Below are 26,053 nucleotides of genomic sequence, written 5' to 3'. Positions count from 1 at the left end.
GACACTAAAATGGACAAATATCATAGACCCCATTTGGAAATGTTTATTTCACAAACCTAATACACCGACATTTAGCTCTTCAAACCAGTTAAATTTAAAGTTAAAATGGGATGCATTTCCTTGACAGCATGGATACTAGTCAAATTGCCTTCCACGTTCTGTTTTTAATGGTGCAACAACAAGCACAGACAGTTAAACAAAGTAGCTTATCCAAATCTACAGAAGCGACATGGTTAAGACCAGTTAATGTCACACTCTGGAAACAGTTTATAAAGACCCCTTTCATGAGTGAAGGTTTAAAAAGGACAAGTTTAAACCATTTTAGACCCATTTACACCTGTATTTAGCATAGTCCACTTGTGATTGGACTGATAAACGCTTTAGTACCAGTTGTGTAAACAGGCCCTCAGACAGCAACTCAGGTGTGATACACCAGTTAAGGGACTAAACCAGCTTTTATTAAAGCTTCAGTCTACTTTTTAATAAACAAGAAAAAAGGCTGGTCACAATTTGGGATTAAAAAGGACAATGCAGGTTGAGACTGATTTCATTGCAGATGCAATGCTGTACTTGCATGACTTCGGGGGGGCTTTCTTACCAAAAAACAGAGGGACTTGGCATGCGTGAATATCAATACAAGCAGTTATGTTAGTCCAGCCATAAAGCCACAAGTAGAGACCAAAACAGATTTGATACCATTAAGAACAGGGACCCAGGTTAGCAACTGGAACTTGGCAAATAGGTCAGGTTTGGGCAGAAACTTGGCTTGTTTAGTTCAAGTCAAGCATAACCTTGAAGCAAAAAAGGGAACTCTGGTTTAGTAGTGTAGCCCAATAAATCAAACTGAGAACAGTCATGAAAGATCAATACCAAAGAGACAGTTGAGTTAAGAAGTTTATTAAAACTACTAAAGTCACATGACCAGGTTAACTTCTCCACTAGACACCACAGTTTGCCCACTAGAGATGGTCTTGACGTTAGCATCTCTTCCTGGAAAAGAAATGGTAGAATTGTGAGGCATTTAAAAAAAACAAATTCTCAAGGTTCCTGAAGTCAGTTTACAACAAGCACTCACTTTTCCTAGTGCAGCTTTGCTCACAGGAGCCAGAAGAGGGATGGCACACTGCTGTACTACAGTGGATGAAGATCTAACAGAGGGGGAAAGGGTTAAGCCACAGAAAGAAAAACACCTAATATTAAGGATTCAGGAAAAGCTGCAGAGCATACGGTTTCCTGTAGAGGAGCCAGTGATGCTGGGTCCACAAATGTGAACATCTTCACAACAAAGCGCTTGTAGTGGGTTGGGAACTGAAGACCAGAAGATCCAGCCACTGGAACCAATGTGGTCAGGTAACGGTCATCCTGGTAAGGGCATCTGAAAGGCAAAGAGGCAGTCAGAAATGCCTTACAGCGCACTAGATGGATAAAGACTGGCCTTACTCACCCATCAACCAGAAGGTCCCACTGGGGTAGACTGAGGGGACTGGGGGTTGATGTCGCCCAGCAATGTCCCAGCATTAGGACAATGTTGGGGTCGGTCCTCTCCAAAATGCGCACCTCAACATACACAGGCTCCCGCAGGACTTTTGTGACCGGATAATCAGCGTCACCGTAGTAGGACGTGTATGCCTCATCCCCTGAGAAAGAAAATCAGCGTTTAACCAGAAACTGCCGCAACCTGGAGTTTTAGAAAATACTCATGCATACTTGGACAGACACTTACCTTCAGCACAGCCTTTGGTGACACACTGACCATTTGCCAGTCTAAGCTCAACCCTGAGGGGTCCAGGAGCCGCTACTGGTGGAGGTGCAGGAACAGTGTTGACCTCCACAACCAGAGCTTCCACAGAAGTAGCAGAGTACCTACACTGGAAGAGAAGCCTAGACAACAAATAGTGAGCTTGTAGCCTTGTCAAGGATTAATATTTTTTTCTAAAAAAAATACCTACTCAAAATGGCTGTCCCTTGTGATGGAACCAAGTGGTCCGACACCCACTTCATACGAGGAGGTCATTCGGTTTTCATACACCACATATCCACCGTCCTCCTGCAAATAGTAACTGTTGGCATCCAGTCCATTCCAAGCCATGCAGAACAGAACCACAAGCAGCTACTCACCATCATGCTTGTGCCACATGCAGTGACAGGGAACTGGTATATAGCAAAGGAAGGTGTGGATCCCACAGGACTGCAAGATGGGTCATTTCCACCCAGGAGATGGACTGAATCCAGGCTCAAGCGAGGTAGTGTAACATCTCTAGCCACCACTACCACAAACTGACCATCTCTTATACACTGGACAGTCACTGGCACAAGAGCAGGTTATTACTGAGGAGTGGTTTAACGTGAACACCTTTACATTGACTCACTCTTACCTGCCCTCCCATAGTAACACTGCTGTCCGTTAAAGCAGCAGTTGATAGCTTCACACTCAGCACCACTGATACCAGGTGGGCCACATTGGATCTGCTCATAATCAGCTACAGCACATTTGTCAAGGGGCTCTGCCTGCGCCACTGGCTGCTTAGACTGAAACTGCTGAGGAAACTGTTGACTAGCTTGTTGTTGAACCTGCTGAGGAAACTGTTGACTAGCTTGTTGTTGAACCTGCTGGGGAAACTGTTGACTAGCTTGTTGTTGAACCTTCTGAGGAAACTGTTGACTAGCTTGCTGTTGAACCTTCTGAGGAAACTGTTGACTAGCTTGCTGTTGAACCTTCAGAGGAAACTGTTGACTAGCTAGCTGTTGAACCTTCTGAGGAAACCGTTGACTAGCTAGCTGTTGAACCTTCAGAGGAAACTGTTGACTAGCTTGCTGTTGAACCTTCTGAGGAAACTGTTGACTAGCTAGCTGTTGAACCTTCTGAGGAAACTGGTGACTAGCTTGTTTTTGAACCCGCTGATCAGTTTGCTTTAACATCGGAGCTTGAGGATACTGGGGCAGATTACTCCACTGTGGAACAGCATGACAAAAAGCACAAAACCACACACAAAGTGCCAGCAATTGAACAGCACAACAACTTCCTGCCATCGTTCAACAGCTAGTCACACTGTTGAGATGATGCCCTTTGGTCTTTTTGTATTCTACAGATTTTGTCTAATTAACGATAATCCCTCCCTCTTCATTAACAGTCATGATTCTCCAGACTTGCCCAAATGGGAGCTTATGCTACCAGAAAATTCTCATTGGTTCTCAAAATTATACGCATGTGATGTATCTTGACTCCAATTAGTCAGATGTGTCATATTGAAGACAAATAAAAAGGTTCATGCTCAGGTTTGCTACTAGAGCTTGCCCAAAGTACTTTGGCTAGATGTTTGGTGCATTCCGCTTCGCTTGTAGACATGCTGAAATATTAACTAGCATTACTACTTTTACAGTATCTTTATATGGCAGAAATAGTAAGAGTAGTCTGTAGTTCCAAATTTAGCAACACACTCACAAACCTCCCTAAGCACTTCCCCACGGGGCAATCCCTGTCGCCAGTTTGAAGTGTTCCATAAGTGGACAAGGAAGGTTTATGTGGACAGACCCTCGACTCCTTGATTATGACAGAGGGGACGAGTCTACTCATATATACTTAGCAGTGTTGGGAAATAACTTAACCCTAACCCTACATGTTAGGCGTGGCAAAATGGCTCGATAGCGCCACCTGCAAAACTTCAATTAAGCGTCATTCGCACTACGTTTCACATACAAGTATGAAATTCGGTACACACATGTCCAATACCTAAAAAAAGTCCCTGGAAGCAAAATCTGAAAACCCAACAGGAAATTAGATATTTGGAATTTTCTCTGCAAAATGTTTGCAGTTTTTGCCATTTCCAGACGTGGTACTTTGACAAACTCCTCCTAGAGATTTTATCAGATCAACATCATATTTGGTCAGTCTAATCTTGTTAGATGTTAAATTGTGGCTGGACAAAGTCTGATGTTTCACCATGAAACAGGAAGCTGTTGTAAGTCAGGCATACAATGTCCGATCTCCCCCAAACTTCACTTGTTTGATAAGAGTCCTGACCTAAACACATCTACATGCCAATATTCAGTTAGTCATAGCGCCACCTTCTGGCAGAAGGAAGTGTGGCACATTGAAGTGAGTTTGCCATATTTCTCCTATATTTACCCGCTTAAATGCATGTCGCCCACTATTCGCCGTTTTCCTGAGGCCACCAGGTGACGGTGCATGTGCGAGGGCCCTTTCATCGCTGCTTGCAGCTTTAATTATTATTGTGATTTAAATTATTGCCCCTGATTCAGTAAAGAACTCTTGTAATAAAGTTGCAGTTGTTGGGACAAAATTTAAGTATCAACGCCACTTAAAAAGGTGCACTCTAATCCTGTTTACATGAAATAAGCCGCTCGCACAGGTTTCATCTTACAGACCTGTTGCTATGACAGCAAGTTCAGGATGAGCTTCGAAGAACCAAACAATCAAAGATCATGCCAAATCACCAACAATCAAATCCAGCTAACGGAGTTGCGATGTACGAAGAACGGACCCCAGGTTTGATCTTACGGACCTGTTGCTATGACAGTAAGTCCAGTATAATCTGTGGCACACCGCGCCAGAGTAATTTCAGTTAAAAAGTACAGTATACACATTTTTTTTACATTGAAAATGCCCAATCATTATATTAGATAAGACCCTATTCTTTATCTGAGATCATGCAGAGCCTCTGAAACTGTATTATTTGGACCTTTACCTGTTGGTTGCCACAGAAGTCCGTTATATGGAGAAAAATCCTGGAATGTTCTCTCAAAAATACCTTCATTTTTTTTTGACTGAAGAAAGGCATGAACATCTAGGATGAGAAGGGGTAAGTTCTAATTTTGAAGTGAACTAAGCCTTTAACACAGGGGAGATACAGATTTGACTTCCTTTTGGAGCTCGTCTCTAGCAGCCAGTCGATGAATTGCAGTTTAAGTCACTTCAGTGTTGGCTTCAAGAGAGACTGCAGGATGTTGCCTCTTAGCGTGACCCCCCAAAAGTATCTACCAAGCACCAGAAAGGATGTGATGCCATTGAAATGCCCTTTAGTGTTGTAACAGGCTTAGCCCTACAAAATATCAGTCCCCACACAGGCCAGTAGTAAAAGGCATTTTGTGGTGCATATTTGTACAGTCAAATCATGTAGATACGTTTAGTATTGTGCCAGTAAGGACCATACACAAATCTATTAAGATCACTTTTATTAAATCACGTGGCATTTCCAGTTATTTTTGGCCATGGTCCTTAACATTGATGGGGCCGACAGACGCCTTTTCCCATTGTAGATCTGATGAACAAATGATTAGTGAGAACTAAAGCCAGGAATGACAATAACAGTTATCAGAGTTAATCCATACCCGTAAGCAGCCGATCACTTCCACTTCTGACGCTACAAGTGGTGTCACAGCAGCCACACACCTGGTCAGAGTCATCTGCGGACACCCAACTGACAAGAAACACCCTCAGTTAATTTGACGACAACTAATTTACCTGTACACCCATCTAGCAGACAACATACCCATTAGCAGAGAATGAACAAGCTTTTTGCTCAGAACTTGAGGTTGTTGCAGCCGCCTTCAAAATGCATGTGATGTAGACCTGCAAAGACAATTGTTTGTTCACCATGGTAGCATATCATACAAAGAGTTGCACAACTAAAACACACGTACCAGTCCACTGTCTGCTTGCTGGAACCTGAACGCCTCTAGTTGAAACCGTAGCTTATCACCTTGAGTCCGAGGCATAAAGTGAGACGTGGAGCCTGTGAGCTTGGCATCAACCAGACACCTGTAAACAGAACCCAGTTAGAAACCCTGCAACCCTTCTGGAAGCTGGTATACATGAGGTAGCACCTCTTACCCATTATTCTCAATAAAGGAGTATCTGGGGACAGAAGCAACATCAGGGACTGCAGTAGCCACGCAGCTGTCCACAAACACACGGACGGGAACATGGCTGTACAAACGCACTGATGCTTCAAGATTGATCATGTCACCCAGGAAGTACTGGTTAGAAGGTCGCTCAAATATCCAGTCATCTGCAAAGAAAGAGTCTTAGCACAGGGTCACAAGCATGCCACAAATCAGTTTGGGATACACCAACCAGTCATGAGCTTGAGGGAGAAGACAAAGACTTCCTCTGCAACCTTAGTTGAGGCATATGGGATCCAAGTGGGCATTAAGGCATCGCTGCTCACATTATGTGTTCTGTAGGAGTTAAACAAGCGGTCATCTCATGCCCATAAATGGTGGGATCAGATCCAGCGAAGATCTTATCCAGATCCTACCTTGGATAATGACACTCGATACCAATCACCGCAATACTGCTCCTTACAATAGGAACACCATATGAAACCTCTTGTGGGGTGTAGATAATGTTGAAGGTATAGACAAGCTCATCCTCAGTCACCTAAAAAGAAAGTTAATTGAAAACGATCATGGATGTTTTTGAACTGTCCCTGTGAGTAACGGCAAAATAAAACCCCACCATTGATGTGCTGCTACATCCATGCAGTTCAGACTCAAAGATGAGCACTTGAGCAGAAGGATCCTCTCCAGTTGCAGTGCAGCCTCCCAGTGTAAAAGCAGAGGACAACAGTGGGTGCCCAGTCCCAAAGAAGTCCTTCATCACTTCCACATATACCGAGCTCTCTCCACACTGAGCAGCTACACTGTTGGCAGGGACAGGATGCGGCAACTCAAAAGGAACGTCGGGTTGCTGTGGTTCCTCTGGTAGACTTGGAAAGCTCCACGTCAGTTTTGCCACTGGACCCTGCAACAGCTCTTTTGATTGAACACCCATAAGATCTTGAGAAGGCTTTCCAAAGTCAGGAAACGTTTGTGGTGCAAATCCAGGTTTACTGGGAACCACAGACATCCTGGAATCAGCCTGTTGAGAAGCTTGAGCCAATGTCCTAGGCCTAAACTCACTTGGACTGCGATTATGTGCTGCTCTTGCTCTCCATTGTGCATCAGAAAATCCAAGAGCAAGAATAAACACCAATCCAAATCCAACCTGCCAAAACCCCATTATTGCCAAGCTTGTTTCAACAACACTTTCGGGTGCTACCATCCAAATTTATACAGATGTAAATCAGCATGGCTCCACCTTTCTCATGACAGGCATCATTTTTCTCTGCACCTGCCAATTTACTCAATCAATATATCACAGGTGTAAGTCATTGATTGTTTATCACTCAGGATCAAATGAAGTATCAAATAAGGGCAGGTTATTAGTAGCTAAACCAAATGATTTCTTATTTTCAAGAATTCTCTGAAACACAAACAACCAAGTCTTTTTTGCGTCTTCCTTTTTTATTAATTCAGAAACATGGCCACAGACAGAATTGTACACTAGAGTGTCCAAAATAATAAAGTTGAGAATGTTTATAGTCAGGTTTAGAGTGTAAGAAAACGTTCTTCCCTCACATTGACAGCAATCTTAACAAGCCGGAACTGAAATGGAGCAATTTTGAATAAAAGGATAAAATGAAGTACCAAATAAGGGCAGGTTATTAGTAGCTAAACCAAAATGATTTCTTGTTTTAAATATCAAAATGACAGATCTGGGGTCCATTCTTCGTACCTCTCTTAATACATCTGAGATGATTTGACAGATCCCAGATCTTCTAATCATGATAACTGATCTCTGGCTAATTTGGTTCTTCAAACGAATTTGCGGATTGGATTAAAATATCTGGATTAAGTTATCTAAGGCTCCGTCCACACGAAGCCAGAGCTTTCCCTATCCGATCTTTTTTCCCCCCCTCGTTTCAAGAAATATCTGTGTACACACGAGAGCATTGAAAAGACTCAAAACGATGTAGTATACATGCCAGGTCAGTATGTGGCGCTGTAATCCTGCCACAGAAATACACTGAAAACAGAGAAGAAGAGTTGTGGCTGAAAGGGGTACAGCAATGGTCGTAAGTGAGACAAAATCTCACAACTAAATAACAATAAATAAATGTGCTACTTACCAGATTAACGCTTACACCTACCCCAACCCTAAACCTAACTTTACAATAATGCAAATACAGTAATTAAATGACGCAATGCCCAGTGCCCTGAAATTAATGCACTGCTCAGAGTAACTGTACAGCATGTGTGTAAGACTGCAATAACATTATAAAGTCATTATTCTATCAAAAATAAATCTCTGTTTCTAATATTATTTTGAAATACATTTTAGGGCCCGAGCACCAATGGTGTGAGGACCCTATTGGAATTGCTCAGCCTATTATTCTTCTTCTCCCAAATAAATCACATTTTTGAGGGCCTAAACATGCTCGAAATCTCATGAAACTTTGCACACGCGTCAAAAGTGGTGAAAATGTACATCCAATATGGGTTTCAGAATTAGGCGTGGCAAAATGGCCCGATAGCGCCACCTACAAAAAATCAATTAAGCGCCGTTCGAGCTACGTTTCACGTACGAGTATGAAATTCGGTAGACACATGTAAAAGCCCAATACCTACAAAAAAGACCTTGGGGGGGCAAAACCTGAAAACCCAACAGGAAGTGTGATATATTGAATTTTCTCTGCAAAATTTTTGCCATTTCCAGACCTTGTACATTAACGATCTACTCCTAGAGATTTAATCAGATCAACATCATATTTGCACAGTCTAATCTAAAGGCCTTGGTGATGTTAAATTGCGAAGATCTTGAGTTTTCCCTGAAGGGCGTGTCAGTGGCGGCCTCACAAAATTCGATGGTTCGCCATAAAACAGGAAGTTGTTGTAACTCGGGCATACAATGTCCGATCTGCCCCAAACTTCAGATGTTTGATAAGAGTCCTGGCCTGAAGACATGGCAAAATGGCTCGATAGCGCCACCTACAACATTTCAACAAAGTGCCCCTCCCGCTACGTTTCACGTACAGGTATGAAATTCGGTACACACATGTAACAGCCCAATACCTACAAGAAACCTCCTGGTATTGAAACAGACATTCACTTTTGTCCACTTGCCCTCAGCTTCTTATTCTTTAACATCAGCAGTTTATGCAACTGGCCACAGACCTACGTTTTCTCCAATTTTCCCCCAAAATGTCTCTAGGAAAAATGTGATACAAAGAGCAAGAAGAGTTAACAGGACTAAGACTTAAGTTAATGATGGGACACTAAAATGGACAAATATCATAGACCCCATTTGGAAATGTTTATTTCACAAACCTAATACACCGACATTTAGCTCTTCAAACCAGTTAAATTTAAAATGGGATGCATTTCCTTGACAGCATGGATACTAGTCAAATTGCCTTCCACGTTCTGTTTTTAATGGTGCAACAACAAGCACAGACAGTTAAACAAAGTAGCTTATCCAAATCTACAGAAGCGACATGGTTAAGACCAGTTAATGTCACTCTGGAAACAGTTTATAAAGACCCCTTTCATGAGTGAAGGTTAAAAGTTTAAAAAAAAGGACAAGTTTAAACCATTTTAGACCCATTTACACCTGTATTTAGCATAGTCCACTTGTGATTGGACTGATAAACGCTTTAGTACCAGTTGTGTAAACAGGCCCTCAGACAGCAACTCAGGTGTGATACACCAGTTAAGGGACTAAACCAGCTTTTATTAAAGCTTCAGTCTACTTTTTAATAAACAAGAAAAAAGGCTGGTCACAATTTGGGATTAAAAAGGACAATGCAGGTTGAGACTGATTTCATTGCAGATGCAATGCTGTACTTGCATGACTTCGGGGGGGCTTTCTTACCAAAAAACAGAGGGACTTGGCATGCGTGAATATCAATACAAGCAGTTATGTTAGTCCAGCCATAAAGCCACAAGTAGAGACCAAAACAGATTTGATACCATTAAGAACAGGGACCCAGGTTAGCAACTGGAACTTGGCAAATAGGTCAGGTTTGGGCAGAAACTTGGCTTGTTTAGTTCAAGTCAAGCATAACCTTGAAGCAAAAAAGGGAACTCTGGTTTAGTAGTGTAGCCCAATAAATCAAACTGAGAACAGTCATGAAAGATCAATACCAAAGAGACAGTTGAGTTAAGAAGTTTATTAAAACTACTAAAGTCACATGACCAGGTTAACTTCTCCACTAGACACCACAGTTTGCCCACTAGAGATGGTCTTGACGTTAGCATCTCTTCCTGGAAAAGAAATGGTAGAATTGTGAGGCATTTAAAAAAAACAAATTCTCAAGGTTCCTGAAGTCAGTTTACAACAAGCACTCACTTTTCCTAGTGCAGCTTTGCTCACAGGAGCCAGAAGAGGGATGGCACACTGCTGTACTACAGTGGATGAAGATCTAACAGAGGGGGAAAGGGTTAAGCCACAGAAAGAAAAACACCTAATATTAAGGATTCAGGAAAAGCTGCAGAGCATACGGTTTCCTGTAGAGGAGCCAGTGATGCTGGGTCCACAAATGTGAACATCTTCACAACAAAGCGCTTGTAGTGGGTTGGGAACTGAAGACCAGAAGATCCAGCCACTGGAACCAATGTGGTCAGGTAACGGTCATCCTGGTAAGGGCATCTGAAAGGCAAAGAGGCAGTCAGAAATGCCTTACAGCGCACTAGATGGATAAAGACTGGCCTTACTCACCCATCAACCAGAAGGTCCCACTGGGGTAGACTGAGGGGACTGGGGGTTGATGTCGCCCAGCAATGTCCCAGCATTAGGACAATGTTGGGGTCGGTCCTCTCCAAAATGCGCACCTCAACATACACAGGCTCCCGCAGGACTTTTGTGACCGGATAATCAGCGTCACCGTAGTAGGACGTGTATGCCTCATCCCCTGAGAAAGAAAATCAGCGTTTAACCAGAAACTGCCGCAACCTGGAGTTTTAGAAAATACTCATGCATACTTGGACAGACACTTACCTTCAGCACAGCCTTTGGTGACACACTGACCATTTGCCAGTCTAAGCTCAACCCTGAGGGGTCCAGGAGCCGCTACTGGTGGAGGTGCAGGAACAGTGTTGACCTCCACAACCAGAGCTTCCACAGAAGTAGCAGAGTACCTACACTGGAAGAGAAGCCTAGACAACAAATAGTGAGCTTGTAGCCTTGTCAAGGATTAATATTTTTTTCTAAAAAAAATACCTACTCAAAATGGCTGTCCCTTGTGATGGAACCAAGTGGTCCGACACCCACTTCATACGAGGAGGTCATTCGGTTTTCATACACCACATATCCACCGTCCTCCTGCAAATAGTAACTGTTGGCATCCAGTCCATTCCAAGCCATGCAGAACAGAACCACAAGCAGCTACTCACCATCATGCTTGTGCCACATGCAGTGACAGGGAACTGGTATATAGCAAAGGAAGGTGTGGATCCCACAGGACTGCAAGATGGGTCATTTCCACCCAGGAGATGGACTGAATCCAGGCTCAAGCGAGGTAGTGTAACATCTCTAGCCACCACTACCACAAACTGACCATCTCTTATACACTGGACAGTCACTGGCACAAGAGCAGGTTATTACTGAGGAGTGGTTTAACGTGAACACCTTTACATTGACTCACTCTTACCTGCCCTCCCATAGTAACACTGCTGTCCGTTAAAGCAGCAGTTGATAGCTTCACACTCAGCACCACTGATACCAGGTGGGCCACATTGGATCTGCTCATAATCAGCTACAGCACATTTGTCAAGGGGCTCTGCCTGCGCCACTGGCTGCTTAGACTGAAACTGCTGAGGAAACTGTTGACTAGCTTGTTGTTGAACCTGCTGAGGAAACTGTTGACTAGCTTGTTGTTGAACCTGCTGGGGAAACTGTTGACTAGCTTGTTGTTGAACCTTCTGAGGAAACTGTTGACTAGCTTGCTGTTGAACCTTCTGAGGAAACTGTTGACTAGCTTGCTGTTGAACCTTCAGAGGAAACTGTTGACTAGCTAGCTGTTGAACCTTCTGAGGAAACCGTTGACTAGCTAGCTGTTGAACCTTCAGAGGAAACTGTTGACTAGCTTGCTGTTGAACCTTCTGAGGAAACTGTTGACTAGCTAGCTGTTGAACCTTCTGAGGAAACTGGTGACTAGCTTGTTTTTGAACCCGCTGATCAGTTTGCTTTAACATCGGAGCTTGAGGATACTGGGGCAGATTACTCCACTGTGGAACAGCATGACAAAAAGCACAAAACCACACACAAAGTGCCAGCAATTGAACAGCACAACAACTTCCTGCCATCGTTCAACAGCTAGTCACACTGTTGAGATGATGCCCTTTGGTCTTTTTGTATTCTACAGATTTTGTCTAATTAACGATAATCCCTCCCTCTTCATTAACAGTCATGATTCTCCAGACTTGCCCAAATGGGAGCTTATGCTACCAGAAAATTCTCATTGGTTCTCAAAATTATACGCATGTGATGTATCTTGACTCCAATTAGTCAGATGTGTCATATTGAAGACAAATAAAAAGGTTCATGCTCAGGTTTGCTACTAGAGCTTGCCCAAAGTACTTTGGCTAGATGTTTGGTGCATTCCGCTTCGCTTGTAGACATGCTGAAATATTAACTAGCATTACTACTTTTACAGTATCTTTATATGGCAGAAATAGTAAGAGTAGTCTGTAGTTCCAAATTTAGCAACACACTCACAAACCTCCCTAAGCACTTCCCCACGGGGCAATCCCTGTCGCCAGTTTGAAGTGTTCCATAAGTGGACAAGGAAGGTTTATGTGGACAGACCCTCGACTCCTTGATTATGACAGAGGGGACGAGTCTACTCATATATACTTAGCAGTGTTGGGAAATAACTTAACCCTAACCCTACATGTTAGGCGTGGCAAAATGGCTCGATAGCGCCACCTGCAAAACTTCAATTAAGCGTCATTCGCACTACGTTTCACATACAAGTATGAAATTCGGTACACACATGTCCAATACCTAAAAAAAGTCCCTGGAAGCAAAATCTGAAAACCCAACAGGAAATTAGATATTTGGAATTTTCTCTGCAAAATGTTTGCAGTTTTTGCCATTTCCAGACGTGGTACTTTGACAAACTCCTCCTAGAGATTTTATCAGATCAACATCATATTTGGTCAGTCTAATCTTGTTAGATGTTAAATTGTGGCTGGACAAAGTCTGATGTTTCACCATGACAGGAAGCTGTTGTAAGTCAGGCATACAATGTCCGATCTCCCCCAAACTTCACTTGTTTGATAAGAGTCCTGACCTAAACACATCTACATGCCAATATTCAGTTAGTCATAGCGCCACCTTCTGGCAGAAGGAAGTGTGGCACATTGAAGTGAGTTTGCCATATTTCTCCTATATTTACCCGCTTAAATGCATGTCGCCCACTATTCGCCGTTTTCCTGAGGCCACCAGGTGGCGGTGCATGTGCGAGGGCCCTTTCATCGCTGCTTGCAGCTTTAATTATTATTGTGATTTAAATTATTGCCCCTGATTCAGTAAAGAACTCTTGTAATAAAGTTGCAGTTGTTGGGACAAAATTTAAGTATCAACGCCACTTAAAAAGGTGCACTCTAATCCTGTTTACATGAAATAAGCCGCTCGCACAGGTTTCATCTTACAGACCTGTTGCTATGACAGCAAGTTCAGGATGAGCTTCGAAGAACCAAACAATCAAAGATCATGCCAAATCACCAACAATCAAATCCAGCTAACGGAGTTGCGATGTAGGAAGAACGGACCCCAGGTTTGATCTTACGGACCTGTTGCTATGACAGTAAGTCCAGTATAATCTGTGGCACACCGCGCCAGAGCAATTTCAGTTAAAAAGTACAGTATACACATTTTTATTTTACATTGAAAATGCCCAATCATTATATTAGATAAGACCCTATTCTTTATCTGAGATCATGCAGAGCCTCTGAAACTGTATTATTTGGACCTTTACCTGTTGGTTGCCACAGAAGTCCGTTATATGGAGAAAAATCCTGGAATGTTCTCTCAAAAATACCTTCATTTTTTTTTGACTGAAGAAAGGCATGAACATCTAGGATGAGAAGGGGTAAGTTCTAATTTTGAAGTGAACTAAGCCTTTAACACAGGGGAGATACAGATTTGACTTCCTTTTGGAGCTCGTCTCTAGCAGCCAGTCGATGAATTGCAGTTTAAGTCACTTCAGTGTTGGCTTCAAGAGAGACTGCAGGATGTTGCCTCTTAGCGTGACCCCCCAAAAGTATCTACCAAGCACCAGAAAGGATGTGATGCCATTGAAATGCCCTTTAGTGTTGTAACAGGCTTAGCCCTACAAAATATCAGTCCCCACACAGGCCAGTAGTAAAAGGCATTTTGTGGTGCATATTTGTACAGTCAAATCATGTAGATACGTTTAGTATTGTGCCAGTAAGGACCATACACAAATCTATTAAGATCACTTTTATTAAATCACGTGGCATTTCCAGTTATTTTTGGCCATGGTCCTTAACATTGATGGGGCCGACAGACGCCTTTTCCCATTGTAGATCTGATGAACAAATGATTAGTGAGAACTAAAGCCAGGAATGACAATAACAGTTATCAGAGTTAATCCATACCCGTAAGCAGCCGATCACTTCCACTTCTGACGCTACAAGTGGTGTCACAGCAGCCACACACCTGGTCAGAGTCATCTGCGGACACCCAACTGACAAGAAACACCCTCAGTTAATTTGACGACAACTAATTTACCTGTACACCCATCTAGCAGACAACATACCCATTAGCAGAGAATGAACAAGCTTTTTGCTCAGAACTTGAGGTTGTTGCAGCCGCCTTCAAAATGCATGTGATGTAGACCTGCAAAGACAATTGTTTGTTCACCATGGTAGCATATCATACAAAGAGTTGCACAACTAAAACACACGTACCAGTCCACTGTCTGCTTGCTGGAACCTGAACGCCTCTAGTTGAAACCGTAGCTTATCACCTTGAGTCCGAGGCATAAAGTGAGACGTGGAGCCTGTGAGCTTGGCATCAACCAGACACCTGTAAACAGAACCCAGTTAGAAACCCTGCAACCCTTCTGGAAGCTGGTATACATGAGGTAGCACCTCTTACCCATTATTCTCAATAAAGGAGTATCTGGGGACAGAAGCAACATCAGGGACTGCAGTAGCCACGCAGCTGTCCACAAACACACGGACGGGAACATGGCTGTACAAACGCACTGATGCTTCAAGATTGATCATGTCACCCAGGAAGTACTGGTTAGAAGGTCGCTCAAATATCCAGTCATCTGCAAAGAAAGAGTCTTAGCACAGGGTCACAAGCATGCCACAAATCAGTTTGGGATACACCAACCAGTCATGAGCTTGAGGGAGAAGACAAAGACTTCCTCTGCAACCTTAGTTGAGGCATATGGGATCCAAGTGGGCATTAAGGCATCGCTGCTCACATTATGTGTTCTGTAGGAGTTAAACAAGCGGTCATCTCATGCCCATAAATGGTGGGATCAGATCCAGCGAAGATCTTATCCAGATCCTACCTTGGATAATGACACTCGATACCAATCACCGCAATACTGCTCCTTACAATAGGAACACCATATGAAACCTCTTGTGGGGTGTAGATAATGTTGAAGGTATAGACAAGCTCATCCTCAGTCACCTAAAAAGAAAGTTAATTGAAAACGATCATGGATGTTTTTGAACTGTCCCTGTGAGTAACGGCAAAATAAAACCCCACCATTGATGTGCTGCTACATCCATGCAGTTCAGACTCAAAGATGAGCACTTGAGCAGAAGGATCCTCTCCAGTTGCAGTGCAGCCTCCCAGTGTAAAAGCAGAGGACAACAGTGGGTGCCCAGTCCCAAAGAAGTCCTTCATCACTTCCACATATACCGAGCTCTCTCCACACTGAGCAGCTACACTGTTGGCAGGGACAGGATGCGGCAACTCAAAAGGAACGTCGGGTTGCTGTGGTTCCTCTGGTAGACTTGGAAAGCTCCACGTCAGTTTTGCCACTGGACCCTGCAACAGCTCTTTTGATTGAACACCCATAAGATCTTGAGAAGGCTTTCCAAAGTCAGGAAACGTTTGTGGTGCAAATCCAGGTTTACTGGGAACCACAGACATCCTGGAATCAGCCTGTTGAGAAGCTTGAGCCAATGTCCTAGGCCTAAACTCACTTGGACTGCGATTATGTGCTGCTCTTGCTCTCCATTGTGCATCAGAAAATCCAAGAGCAAGAATAAACACCAATCCAAATCCAACCTGCCAAAACCCCATTATTGCCAAGCTTGTTTCAACAACACTTTCGGGTGCTACCATCCAAATTTATACAGATGTAAATCAGCATGGCTCCACCTTTCTCATGACAGGCATCATTTTTCTCTGCACCTGCCAATTTACTCAATCAATATATCACAGGTGTAAGTCATTGATTGTTTATCACTCAGGATCAAATGAAGTATCAAATAAGGGCAGGTTATTAGTAGCTAAACCAAATGATTTCTTATTTTCAAGAATTCTCTGAAACACAAACAACCAAGTCTTTTTTGCGTCTTCCTTTTTTATTAATTCAGAAACATGGCCACAGACAGAATTGTACACTAGAGTGTCCAAAATAATAAAGTTGAGAATGTTTATAGTCAGGTTTAGAGTGTAAGAAAACGTTCTTCCCTCACATTGACAGCAATCTTAACAAGCCGGAACTGAAATGGAGCAATTTTGAATAAAAGGATAAAATGAAGTACCAAATAAGGGCAGGTTATTAGTAGCTAAACCAAAATGATTTCTTGTTTTAAATATCAAAATGACAGATCTGGGGTCCATTCTTCGTACCTCTCTTAATACATCTGAGATGATTTGACAGATCCCAGATCTTCTAATCATGATAACTGATCTCTGGCTAATTTGGTTCTTCAAACGAATTTGCGGATTGGATTAAAATATCTGGATTAAGTTATCTAAGGCTCCGTCCACACGAAGCCAGAGCTTTCCCTATCCGATCTTTTTTTCCCCCCTCGTTTCAAGAAATATCTGTGTACACACGAGAGCATTGAAAAGACTCAAAACGATGTAGTATACATGCCAGGTCAGTATGTGGCGCTGTAATCCTGCCACAGAAATACACTGAAAACAGAGAAGAAGAGTTGTGGCTGAAAGGGGTACAGCAACGGTCGTAAGTGAGACAAAATCTCACAACTAAATAACAATAAATAAATGTGCTACTTACCAGATTAACGCTTACACCTACCCCAACCCTAAACCTAACTTTACAATAATGCAAATACAGTAATTAAATGACGCAATGCCCAGTGCCCTGAAATTAATGCACTGCTCAGAGTAACTGTACAGCATGTGTGTAAGACTGCAATAACATTATAAAGTCATTATTCTATCAAAAATAAATCTCTGTTTCTAATATTATTTTGAAATACATTTTTAGGGCCCGAGCACCAATGGTGTGAGGACCCTATTGGAATTGCTCAGCCTATTATTCTTCTTCTCCCAAATAAATCACATTTTTGAGGGCCTAAACATGCTCGAAATCTCATGAAACTTTGCACACGCGTCAAAAGTGGTGAAAATGTACATCCAATATGGGTTTCAGAATTAGGCGTGGCAAAATGGCCCGATAGCGCCACCTACAAAAAATCAATTAAGCGCCGTTCGAGCTACGTTTCACGTACGAGTATGAAATTCGGTAGACACATGTAAAAGCCCAATACCTACAAAAAAGACCTTGGGGGGCAAAACCTGAAAACCCAACAGGAAGTGTGATATATTGAATTTTCTCTGCAAAATTTTTGCCATTTCCAGACCTTGTACATTAACGATCTACTCCTAGAGATTTAATCAGATCAACATCATATTTGCACAGTCTAATCTAAAGGCCTTGGTGATGTTAAATTGCGAAGATCTTGAGTTTTCCCCGAAGGGCGTGTCAGTGGCGGCCTCACAAAATTCGATGGTTCGCCATAAAACAGGAAGTTGTTGTAACTCGGGCATACAATGTCCGATCTGCCCCAAACTTCAGATGTTTGATAAGAGTCCTGGCCTGAAGACATGGCAAAATGGCTCGATAGCGCCACCTACAACATTTCAACAAAGTGCCCCTCCCGCTACGTTTCACGTACAGGTATGAAATTCGGTACACACATGTAACAGCCCAATACCTACAAGAAACCTCCTGGTATTGAAACAGACATTCACTTTTGTCCACTTGCCCTCAGCTTCTTATTCTTTAACATCAGCAGTTTATGCAACTGGCCACAGACCTACGTTTTCTCCAATTTTCCCCCAAAATGTCTCTAGGAAAAATGTGATACAAAGAGCAAGAAGAGTTAACAGGACTAAGACTTAAGTTAATGATGGGACACTAAAATGGACAAATATCATAGACCCCATTTGGAAATGTTTATTTCACAAACCTAATACACCATATTAGCTCTTCAAACCAGTTAAATTTAAAGTTAAAATGGGATGCATTTCCTTGACAGCATGGATACTAGTCAAATTGCCTTCCACGTTCTGTTTTTAATGGTGCAACAACAAGCACAGACAGTTAAACAAAGTAGCTTATCCAAATCTACAGAAGCGACATGGTTAAGACCAGTTAATGTCACACTCTGGAAACAGTTTATAAAGACCCCTTTCATGAGTGAAGGTTAAAAAGGACAAGTTTAAACCATTTTAGACCCATTTACACCTGTATTTAGCATAGTCCACTTGTGATTGGACTGATAAACGCTTTAGTACCAGTTGTGTAAACAGGCCCTCAGACAGCAACTCAGGTGTGATACACCAGTTAAGGGACTAAACCAGCTTTTATTAAAGCTTCAGTCTACTTTTTAATAAACAAGAAAAAAGGCTGGTCACAATTTGGGATTAAAAAGGACAATGCAGGTTGAGACTGATTTCATTGCAGATGCAATGCTGTACTTGCATGACTTCGGGGGGGCTTTCTTACCAAAAAACAGAGGGACTTGGCATGCGTGAATATCAATACAAGCAGTTATGTTAGTCCAGCCATAAAGCCACAAGTAGAGACCAAAACAGATTTGATACCATTAAGAACAGGGACCCAGGTTAGCAACTGGAACTTGGCAAATAGGTCAGGTTTGGGCAGAAACTTGGCTTGTTTAGTTCAAGTCAAGCATAACCTTGAAGCAAAAAAGGGAACTCTGGTTTAGTAGTGTAGCCCAATAAATCAAACTGAGAACAGTCATGAAAGATCAATACCAAAGAGACAGTTGAGTTAAGAAGTTTATTAAAACTACTAAAGTCACATGACCAGGTTAACTTCTCCACTAGACACCACAGTTTGCCCACTAGAGATGGTCTTGACGTTAGCATCTCTTCCTGGAAAAGAAATGGTAGAATTGTGAGGCATTTAAAAAAAACAAATTCTCAAGGTTCCTGAAGTCAGTTTACAACAAGCACTCACTTTTCCTAGTGCAGCTTTGCTCACAGGAGCCAGAAGAGGGATGGCACACTGCTGTACTACAGTGGATGAAGATCTAACAGAGGGGGAAAGGGTTAAGCCACAGAAAGAAAAACACCTAATATTAAGGATTCAGGAAAAGCTGCAGAGCATACGGTTTCCTGTAGAGGAGCCAGTGATGCTGGGTCCACAAATGTGAACATCTTCACAACAAAGCGCTTGTAGTGGGTTGGGAACTGAAGACCAGAAGATCCAGCCACTGGAACCAATGTGGTCAGGTAACGGTCATCCTGGTAAGGGCATCTGAAAGGCAAAGAGGCAGTCAGAAATGCCTTACAGCGCACTAGATGGATAAAGACTGGCCTTACTCACCCATCAACCAGAAGGTCCCACTGGGGTAGACTGAGGGGACTGGGGGTTGATGTCGCCCAGCAATGTCCCAGCATTAGGACAATGTTGGGGTCGGTCCTCTCCAAAATGCGCACCTCAACATACACAGGCTCCCGCAGGACTTTTGTGACCGGATAATCAGCGTCACCGTAGTAGGACGTGTATGCCTCATCCCCTGAGAAAGAAAATCAGCGTTTAACCAGAAACTGCCGCAACCTGGAGTTTTAGAAAATACTCATGCATACTTGGACAGACACTTACCTTCAGCACAGCCTTTGGTGACACACTGACCATTTGCCAGTCTAAGCTCAACCCTGAGGGGTCCAGGAGCCGCTACTGGTGGAGGTGCAGGAACAGTGTTGACCTCCACAACCAGAGCTTCCACAGAAGTAGCAGAGTACCTACACTGGAAGAGAAGCCTAGACAACAAATAGTGAGCTTGTAGCCTTGTCAAGGATTAATATTTTTTTCTAAAAAAAATACCTACTCAAAATGGCTGTCCCTTGTGATGGAACCAAGTGGTCCGACACCCACTTCATACGAGGAGGTCATTCGGTTTTCATACACCACATATCCACCGTCCTCCTGCAAATAGTAACTGTTGGCATCCAGTCCATTCCAAGCCATGCAGAACAGAACCACAAGCAGCTACTCACCATCATGCTTGTGCCACATGCAGTGACAGGGAACTGGTATATAGCAAAGGAAGGTGTGGATCCCACAGGACTGCAAGATGGGTCATTTCCACCCAGGAGATGGACTGAATCCAGGCTCAAGCGAGGTAGTGTAACATCTCTAGCCACCACTACCACAAACTGACCATCTCTTATACACTGGACAGTCACTGGCACAAGAGCAGGTTATTACTGAGGAGTGGTTTAACGTGAACACCTTTACATTGACTCACTCTTACCTGCCCTCCCATAGTAACACTGCTGTCCGTTAAAGCAGCAGTTGATAGCTTCACACTCAGCACCACTGATACCAGGTGGGCCACATTGGATCTGCTCATAATCAGCTACAGCACATTTGTCAAGGGGCTCTGCCTGCGCCACTGGCTGCTTAGACTGAAACTGCTGAGGAAACTGTTGACTAGCTTGTTGTTGAACCTGCTGAGGAAACTGTTGACTAGCTTGTTGTTGAACCTGCTGGGGAAACTGTTGACTAGCTTGTTGTTGAACCTTCTGAGGAAACTGTTGACTAGCTTGCTGTTGAACCTTCTGAGGAAACTGTTGACTAGCTTGCTGTTGAACCTTCAGAGGAAACTGTTGACTAGCTAGCTGTTGAACCTTCTGAGGAAACCGTTGACTAGCTAGCTGTTGAACCTTCAGAGGAAACTGTTGACTAGCTTGCTGTTGAACCTTCTGAGGAAACTGTTGACTAGCTAGCTGTTGAACCTTCTGAGGAAACTGGTGACTAGCTTGTTTTTGAACCCGCTGATCAGTTTGCTTTAACATCGGAGCTTGAGGATACTGGGGCAGATTACTCCACTGTGGAACAGCATGACAAAAAGCACAAAACCACACACAAAGTGCCAGCAATTGAACAGCACAACAACTTCCTGCCATCGTTCAACAGCTAGTCACACTGTTGAGATGATGCCCTTTGGTCTTTTTGTATTCTACAGATTTTGTCTAATTAACGATAATCCCTCCCTCTTCATTAACAGTCATGATTCTCCAGACTTGCCCAAATGGGAGCTTATGCTACCAGAAAATTCTCATTGGTTCTCAAAATTATACGCATGTGATGTATCTTGACTCCAATTAGTCAGATGTGTCATATTGAAGACAAATAAAAAGGTTCATGCTCAGGTTTGCTACTAGAGCTTGCCCAAAGTACTTTGGCTAGATGTTTGGTGCATTCCGCTTCGCTTGTAGACATGCTGAAATATTAACTAGCATTACTACTTTTACAGTATCTTTATATGGCAGAAATAGTAAGAGTAGTCTGTAGTTCCAAATTTAGCAACACACTCACAAACCTCCCTAAGCACTTCCCCACGGGGCAATCCCTGTCGCCAGTTTGAAGTGTTCCATAAGTGGACAAGGAAGGTTTATGTGGACAGACCCTCGACTCCTTGATTATGACAGAGGGGACGAGTCTACTCATATATACTTAGCAGTGTTGGGAAATAACTTAACCCTAACCCTACATGTTAGGCGTGGCAAAATGGCTCGATAGCGCCACCTGCAAAACTTCAATTAAGCGTCATTCGCACTACGTTTCACATACAAGTATGAAATTCGGTACACACATGTCCAATACCTAAAAAAAGTCCCTGGAAGCAAAATCTGAAAACCCAACAGGAAATTAGATATTTGGAATTTTCTCTGCAAAATGTTTGCAGTTTTTGCCATTTCCAGACGTGGTACTTTGACAAACTCCTCCTAGAGATTTTATCAGATCAACATCATATTTGGTCAGTCTAATCTTGTTAGATGTTAAATTGTGGCTGGACAAAGTCTGATGTTTCACCATGAAACAGGAAGCTGTTGTAAGTCAGGCATACAATGTCCGATCTCCCCCAAACTTCACTTGTTTGATAAGAGTCCTGACCTAAACACATCTACATGCCAATATTCAGTTAGTCATAGCGCCACCTTCTGGCAGAAGGAAGTGTGGCACATTGAAGTGAGTTTGCCATATTTCTCCTATATTTACCCGCTTAAATGCATGTCGCCCACTATTCGCCGTTTTCCTGAGGCCACCAGGTGGCGGTGCATGTGCGAGGGCCCTTTCATCGCTGCTTGCAGCTTTAATTATTATTGTGATTTAAATTATTGCCCCTGATTCAGTAAAGAACTCTTGTAATAAAGTTGCAGTTGTTGGGACAAAATTTAAGTATCAACGCCACTTAAAAAGGTGCACTCTAATCCTGTTTACATGAAATAAGCCGCTCGCACAGGTTTCATCTTACAGACCTGTTGCTATGACAGCAAGTTCAGGATGAGCTTCGAAGAACCAAACAATCAAAGATCATGCCAAATCACCAACAATCAAATCCAGCTAACGGAGTTGCGATGTAGGAAGAACGGACCCCAGGTTTGATCTTACGGACCTGTTGCTATGACAGTAAGTCCAGTATAATCTGTGGCACACCGCGCCAGAGCAATTTCAGTTAAAAAGTACAGTATACACATTTTTATTTTACATTGAAAATGCCCAATCATTATATTAGATAAGACCCTATTCTTTATCTGAGATCATGCAGAGCCTCTGAAACTGTATTATTTGGACCTTTACCTGTTGGTTGCCACAGAAGTCCGTTATATGGAGAAAAATCCTGGAATGTTCTCTCAAAAATACCTTCATTTTTTTTTGACTGAAGAAAGGCATGAACATCTAGGATGAGAAGGGGTAAGTTCTAATTTTGAAGTGAACTAAGCCTTTAACACAGGGGAGATACAGATTTGACTTCCTTTTGGAGCTCGTCTCTAGCAGCCAGTCGATGAATTGCAGTTTAAGTCACTTCAGTGTTGGCTTCAAGAGAGACTGCAGGATGTTGCCTCTTAGCGTGACCCCCCAAAAGTATCTACCAAGCACCAGAAAGGATGTGATGCCATTGAAATGCCCTTTAGTGTTGTAACAGGCTTAGCCCTACAAAATATCAGTCCCCACACAGGCCAGTAGTAAAAGGCATTTTGTGGTGCATATTTGTACAGTCAAATCATGTAGATACGTTTAGTATTGTGCCAGTAAGGACCATACACAAATCTATTAAGATCACTTTTATTAAATCACGTGGCATTTCCAGTTATTTTTGGCCATGGTCCTTAACATTGATGGGGCCGACAGACGCCTTTTCCCATTGTAGATCTGATGAACAAATGATTAGTGAGAACTAAAGCCAGGAATGACAATAACAGTTATCAGAGTTAATCCATACCCGTAAGCAGCCGATCACTTCCACTTCTGACGCTACAAGTGGTGTCACAGCAGCCACACACCTGGTCAGAGTCATCTGCGGACACCCAACTGACAAGAAACACCCTCAGTTAATTTGACGACAACTAATTTACCTGTACACCCATCTAGCAGACAACATACCCATTAGCAGAGAATGAACAAGCTTTTTGCTCAGAACTTGAGGTTGTTGCAGCCGCCTTCAAAATGCATGTGATGTAGACCTGCAAAGACAATTGTTTGTTCACCATGGTAGCATATCATACAAAGAGTTGCACAACTAAAACACACGTACCAGTCCACTGTCTGCTTGCTGGAACCTGAACGCCTCTAGTTGAAACCGTAGCTTATCACCTTGAGTCCGAGGCATAAAGTGAGACGTGGAGCCTGTGAGCTTGGCATCAACCAGACACCTGTAAACAGAACCCAGTTAGAAACCCTGCAACCCTTCTGGAAGCTGGTATACATGAGGTAGCACCTCTTACCCATTATTCTCAATAAAGGAGTATCTGGGGACAGAAGCAACATCAGGGACTGCAGTAGCCACGCAGCTGTCCACAAACACACGGACGGGAACATGGCTGTACAAACGCACTGATGCTTCAAGATTGATCATGTCACCCAGGAAGTACTGGTTAGAAGGTCGCTCAAATATCCAGTCATCTGCAAAGAAAGAGTCTTAGCACAGGGTCACAAGCATGCCACAAATCAGTTTGGGATACACCAACCAGTCATGAGCTTGAGGGAGAAGACAAAGACTTCCTCTGCAACCTTAGTTGAGGCATATGGGATCCAAGTGGGCATTAAGGCATCGCTGCTCACATTATGTGTTCTGTAGGAGTTAAACAAGCGGTCATCTCATGCCCATAAATGGTGGGATCAGATCCAGCGAAGATCTTATCCAGATCCTACCTTGGATAATGACACTCGATACCAATCACCGCAATACTGCTCCTTACAATAGGAACACCATATGAAACCTCTTGTGGGGTGTAGATAATGTTGAAGGTATAGACAAGCTCATCCTCAGTCACCTAAAAAGAAAGTTAATTGAAAACGATCATGGATGTTTTTGAACTGTCCCTGTGAGTAACGGCAAAATAAAACCCCACCATTGATGTGCTGCTACATCCATGCAGTTCAGACTCAAAGATGAGCACTTGAGCAGAAGGATCCTCTCCAGTTGCAGTGCAGCCTCCCAGTGTAAAAGCAGAGGACAACAGTGGGTGCCCAGTCCCAAAGAAGTCCTTCATCACTTCCACATATACCGAGCTCTCTCCACACTGAGCAGCTACACTGTTGGCAGGGACAGGATGCGGCAACTCAAAAGGAACGTCGGGTTGCTGTGGTTCCTCTGGTAGACTTGGAAAGCTCCACGTCAGTTTTGCCACTGGACCCTGCAACAGCTCTTTTGATTGAACACCCATAAGATCTTGAGAAGGCTTTCCAAAGTCAGGAAACGTTTGTGGTGCAAATCCAGGTTTACTGGGAACCACAGACATCCTGGAATCAGCCTGTTGAGAAGCTTGAGCCAATGTCCTAGGCCTAAACTCACTTGGACTGCGATTATGTGCTGCTCTTGCTCTCCATTGTGCATCAGAAAATCCAAGAGCAAGAATAAACACCAATCCAAATCCAACCTGCCAAAACCCCATTATTGCCAAGCTTGTTTCAACAACACTTTCGGGTGCTACCATCCAAATTTATACAGATGTAAATCAGCATGGCTCCACCTTTCTCATGACAGGCATCATTTTTCTCTGCACCTGCCAATTTACTCAATCAATATATCACAGGTGTAAGTCATTGATTGTTTATCACTCAGGATCAAATGAAGTATCAAATAAGGGCAGGTTATTAGTAGCTAAACCAAATGATTTCTTATTTTCAAGAATTCTCTGAAACACAAACAACCAAGTCTTTTTTGCGTCTTCCTTTTTTATTAATTCAGAAACATGGCCACAGACAGAATTGTACACTAGAGTGTCCAAAATAATAAAGTTGAGAATGTTTATAGTCAGGTTTAGAGTGTAAGAAAACGTTCTTCCCTCACATTGACAGCAATCTTAACAAGCCGGAACTGAAATGGAGCAATTTTGAATAAAAGGATAAAATGAAGTACCAAATAAGGGCAGGTTATTAGTAGCTAAACCAAAATGATTTCTTGTTTTAAATATCAAAATGACAGATCTGGGGTCCATTCTTCGTACCTCTCTTAATACATCTGAGATGATTTGACAGATCCCAGATCTTCTAATCATGATAACTGATCTCTGGCTAATTTGGTTCTTCAAACGAATTTGCGGATTGGATTAAAATATCTGGATTAAGTTATCTAAGGCTCCGTCCACACGAAGCCAGAGCTTTCCCTATCCGATCTTTTTTTCCCCCCTCGTTTCAAGAAATATCTGTGTACACACGAGAGCATTGAAAAGACTCAAAACGATGTAGTATACATGCCA

At 42.8% G+C, this 26,053-nt stretch overlaps 4 protein-coding genes across 4 annotated transcripts; all 4 read right to left on the bottom strand.

The window, feature by feature from the left end:
* Positions 1-1,058: 1,058 nt before the first annotated feature.
* On the bottom strand, positions 1,059-5,424 carry LOC307140069 (zona pellucida sperm-binding protein 4-like; the record flags this gene model as incomplete). Its single annotated transcript, XM_079839312.1, has 8 exons — positions 1,059-1,148; positions 1,228-1,375; positions 1,445-1,637; positions 1,724-1,881; positions 1,950-2,047; positions 2,119-2,306; positions 2,376-2,466; positions 5,350-5,424. 8 exons carry the CDS (start codon positions 5,422-5,424, stop codon positions 1,059-1,061), a joined length of 1,041 nt encoding a protein of 346 aa, XP_079695438.1.
* Positions 5,421-6,868, bottom strand: LOC307140067 (zona pellucida sperm-binding protein 3-like; the record flags this gene model as incomplete). The annotated part of the gene is made up of 7 exons (XM_079839310.1): positions 5,421-5,424; positions 5,511-5,590; positions 5,662-5,779; positions 5,852-6,029; positions 6,095-6,198; positions 6,279-6,400; positions 6,479-6,868. The coding sequence occupies 7 exons, from the start codon at positions 6,866-6,868 to the stop codon at positions 5,421-5,423; spliced, it is 996 nt and encodes a 331-aa protein (XP_079695436.1).
* A 3,304-nt stretch (positions 6,869-10,172) lies between these two features.
* LOC307140066 (zona pellucida sperm-binding protein 4-like) lies at positions 10,173-14,538 on the bottom strand (the record flags this gene model as incomplete). The annotated part of the gene is made up of 8 exons (XM_079839309.1): positions 10,173-10,262; positions 10,342-10,489; positions 10,559-10,751; positions 10,838-10,995; positions 11,064-11,161; positions 11,233-11,420; positions 11,490-11,580; positions 14,464-14,538. 8 exons carry the CDS (start codon positions 14,536-14,538, stop codon positions 10,173-10,175), a joined length of 1,041 nt encoding a protein of 346 aa, XP_079695435.1.
* Positions 14,535-25,093, bottom strand: LOC307140065 (uncharacterized protein; the record flags this gene model as incomplete). Its single annotated transcript, XM_079839308.1, has 13 exons — positions 14,535-14,538; positions 14,625-14,704; positions 14,776-14,893; positions 14,966-15,143; positions 15,209-15,312; positions 15,393-15,514; positions 15,593-16,120; positions 23,575-23,649; positions 23,887-24,004; positions 24,077-24,254; positions 24,320-24,423; positions 24,504-24,625; positions 24,704-25,093. 13 exons carry the CDS (start codon positions 25,091-25,093, stop codon positions 14,535-14,537), a joined length of 2,121 nt encoding a protein of 706 aa, XP_079695434.1.
* Positions 25,094-26,053: the final 960 nt, after the last annotated feature.

Source organism: Gobio gobio, assembly GCF_949357685.1.
Source record: "Gobio gobio genome assembly, chromosome: 16".
Taxonomy (NCBI): domain Eukaryota; kingdom Metazoa; phylum Chordata; class Actinopteri; order Cypriniformes; family Gobionidae; genus Gobio; species Gobio gobio.
Note: the sequence above shows the minus strand (reverse complement) of the source record. Positions and strands in the feature narration are given on the sequence as shown.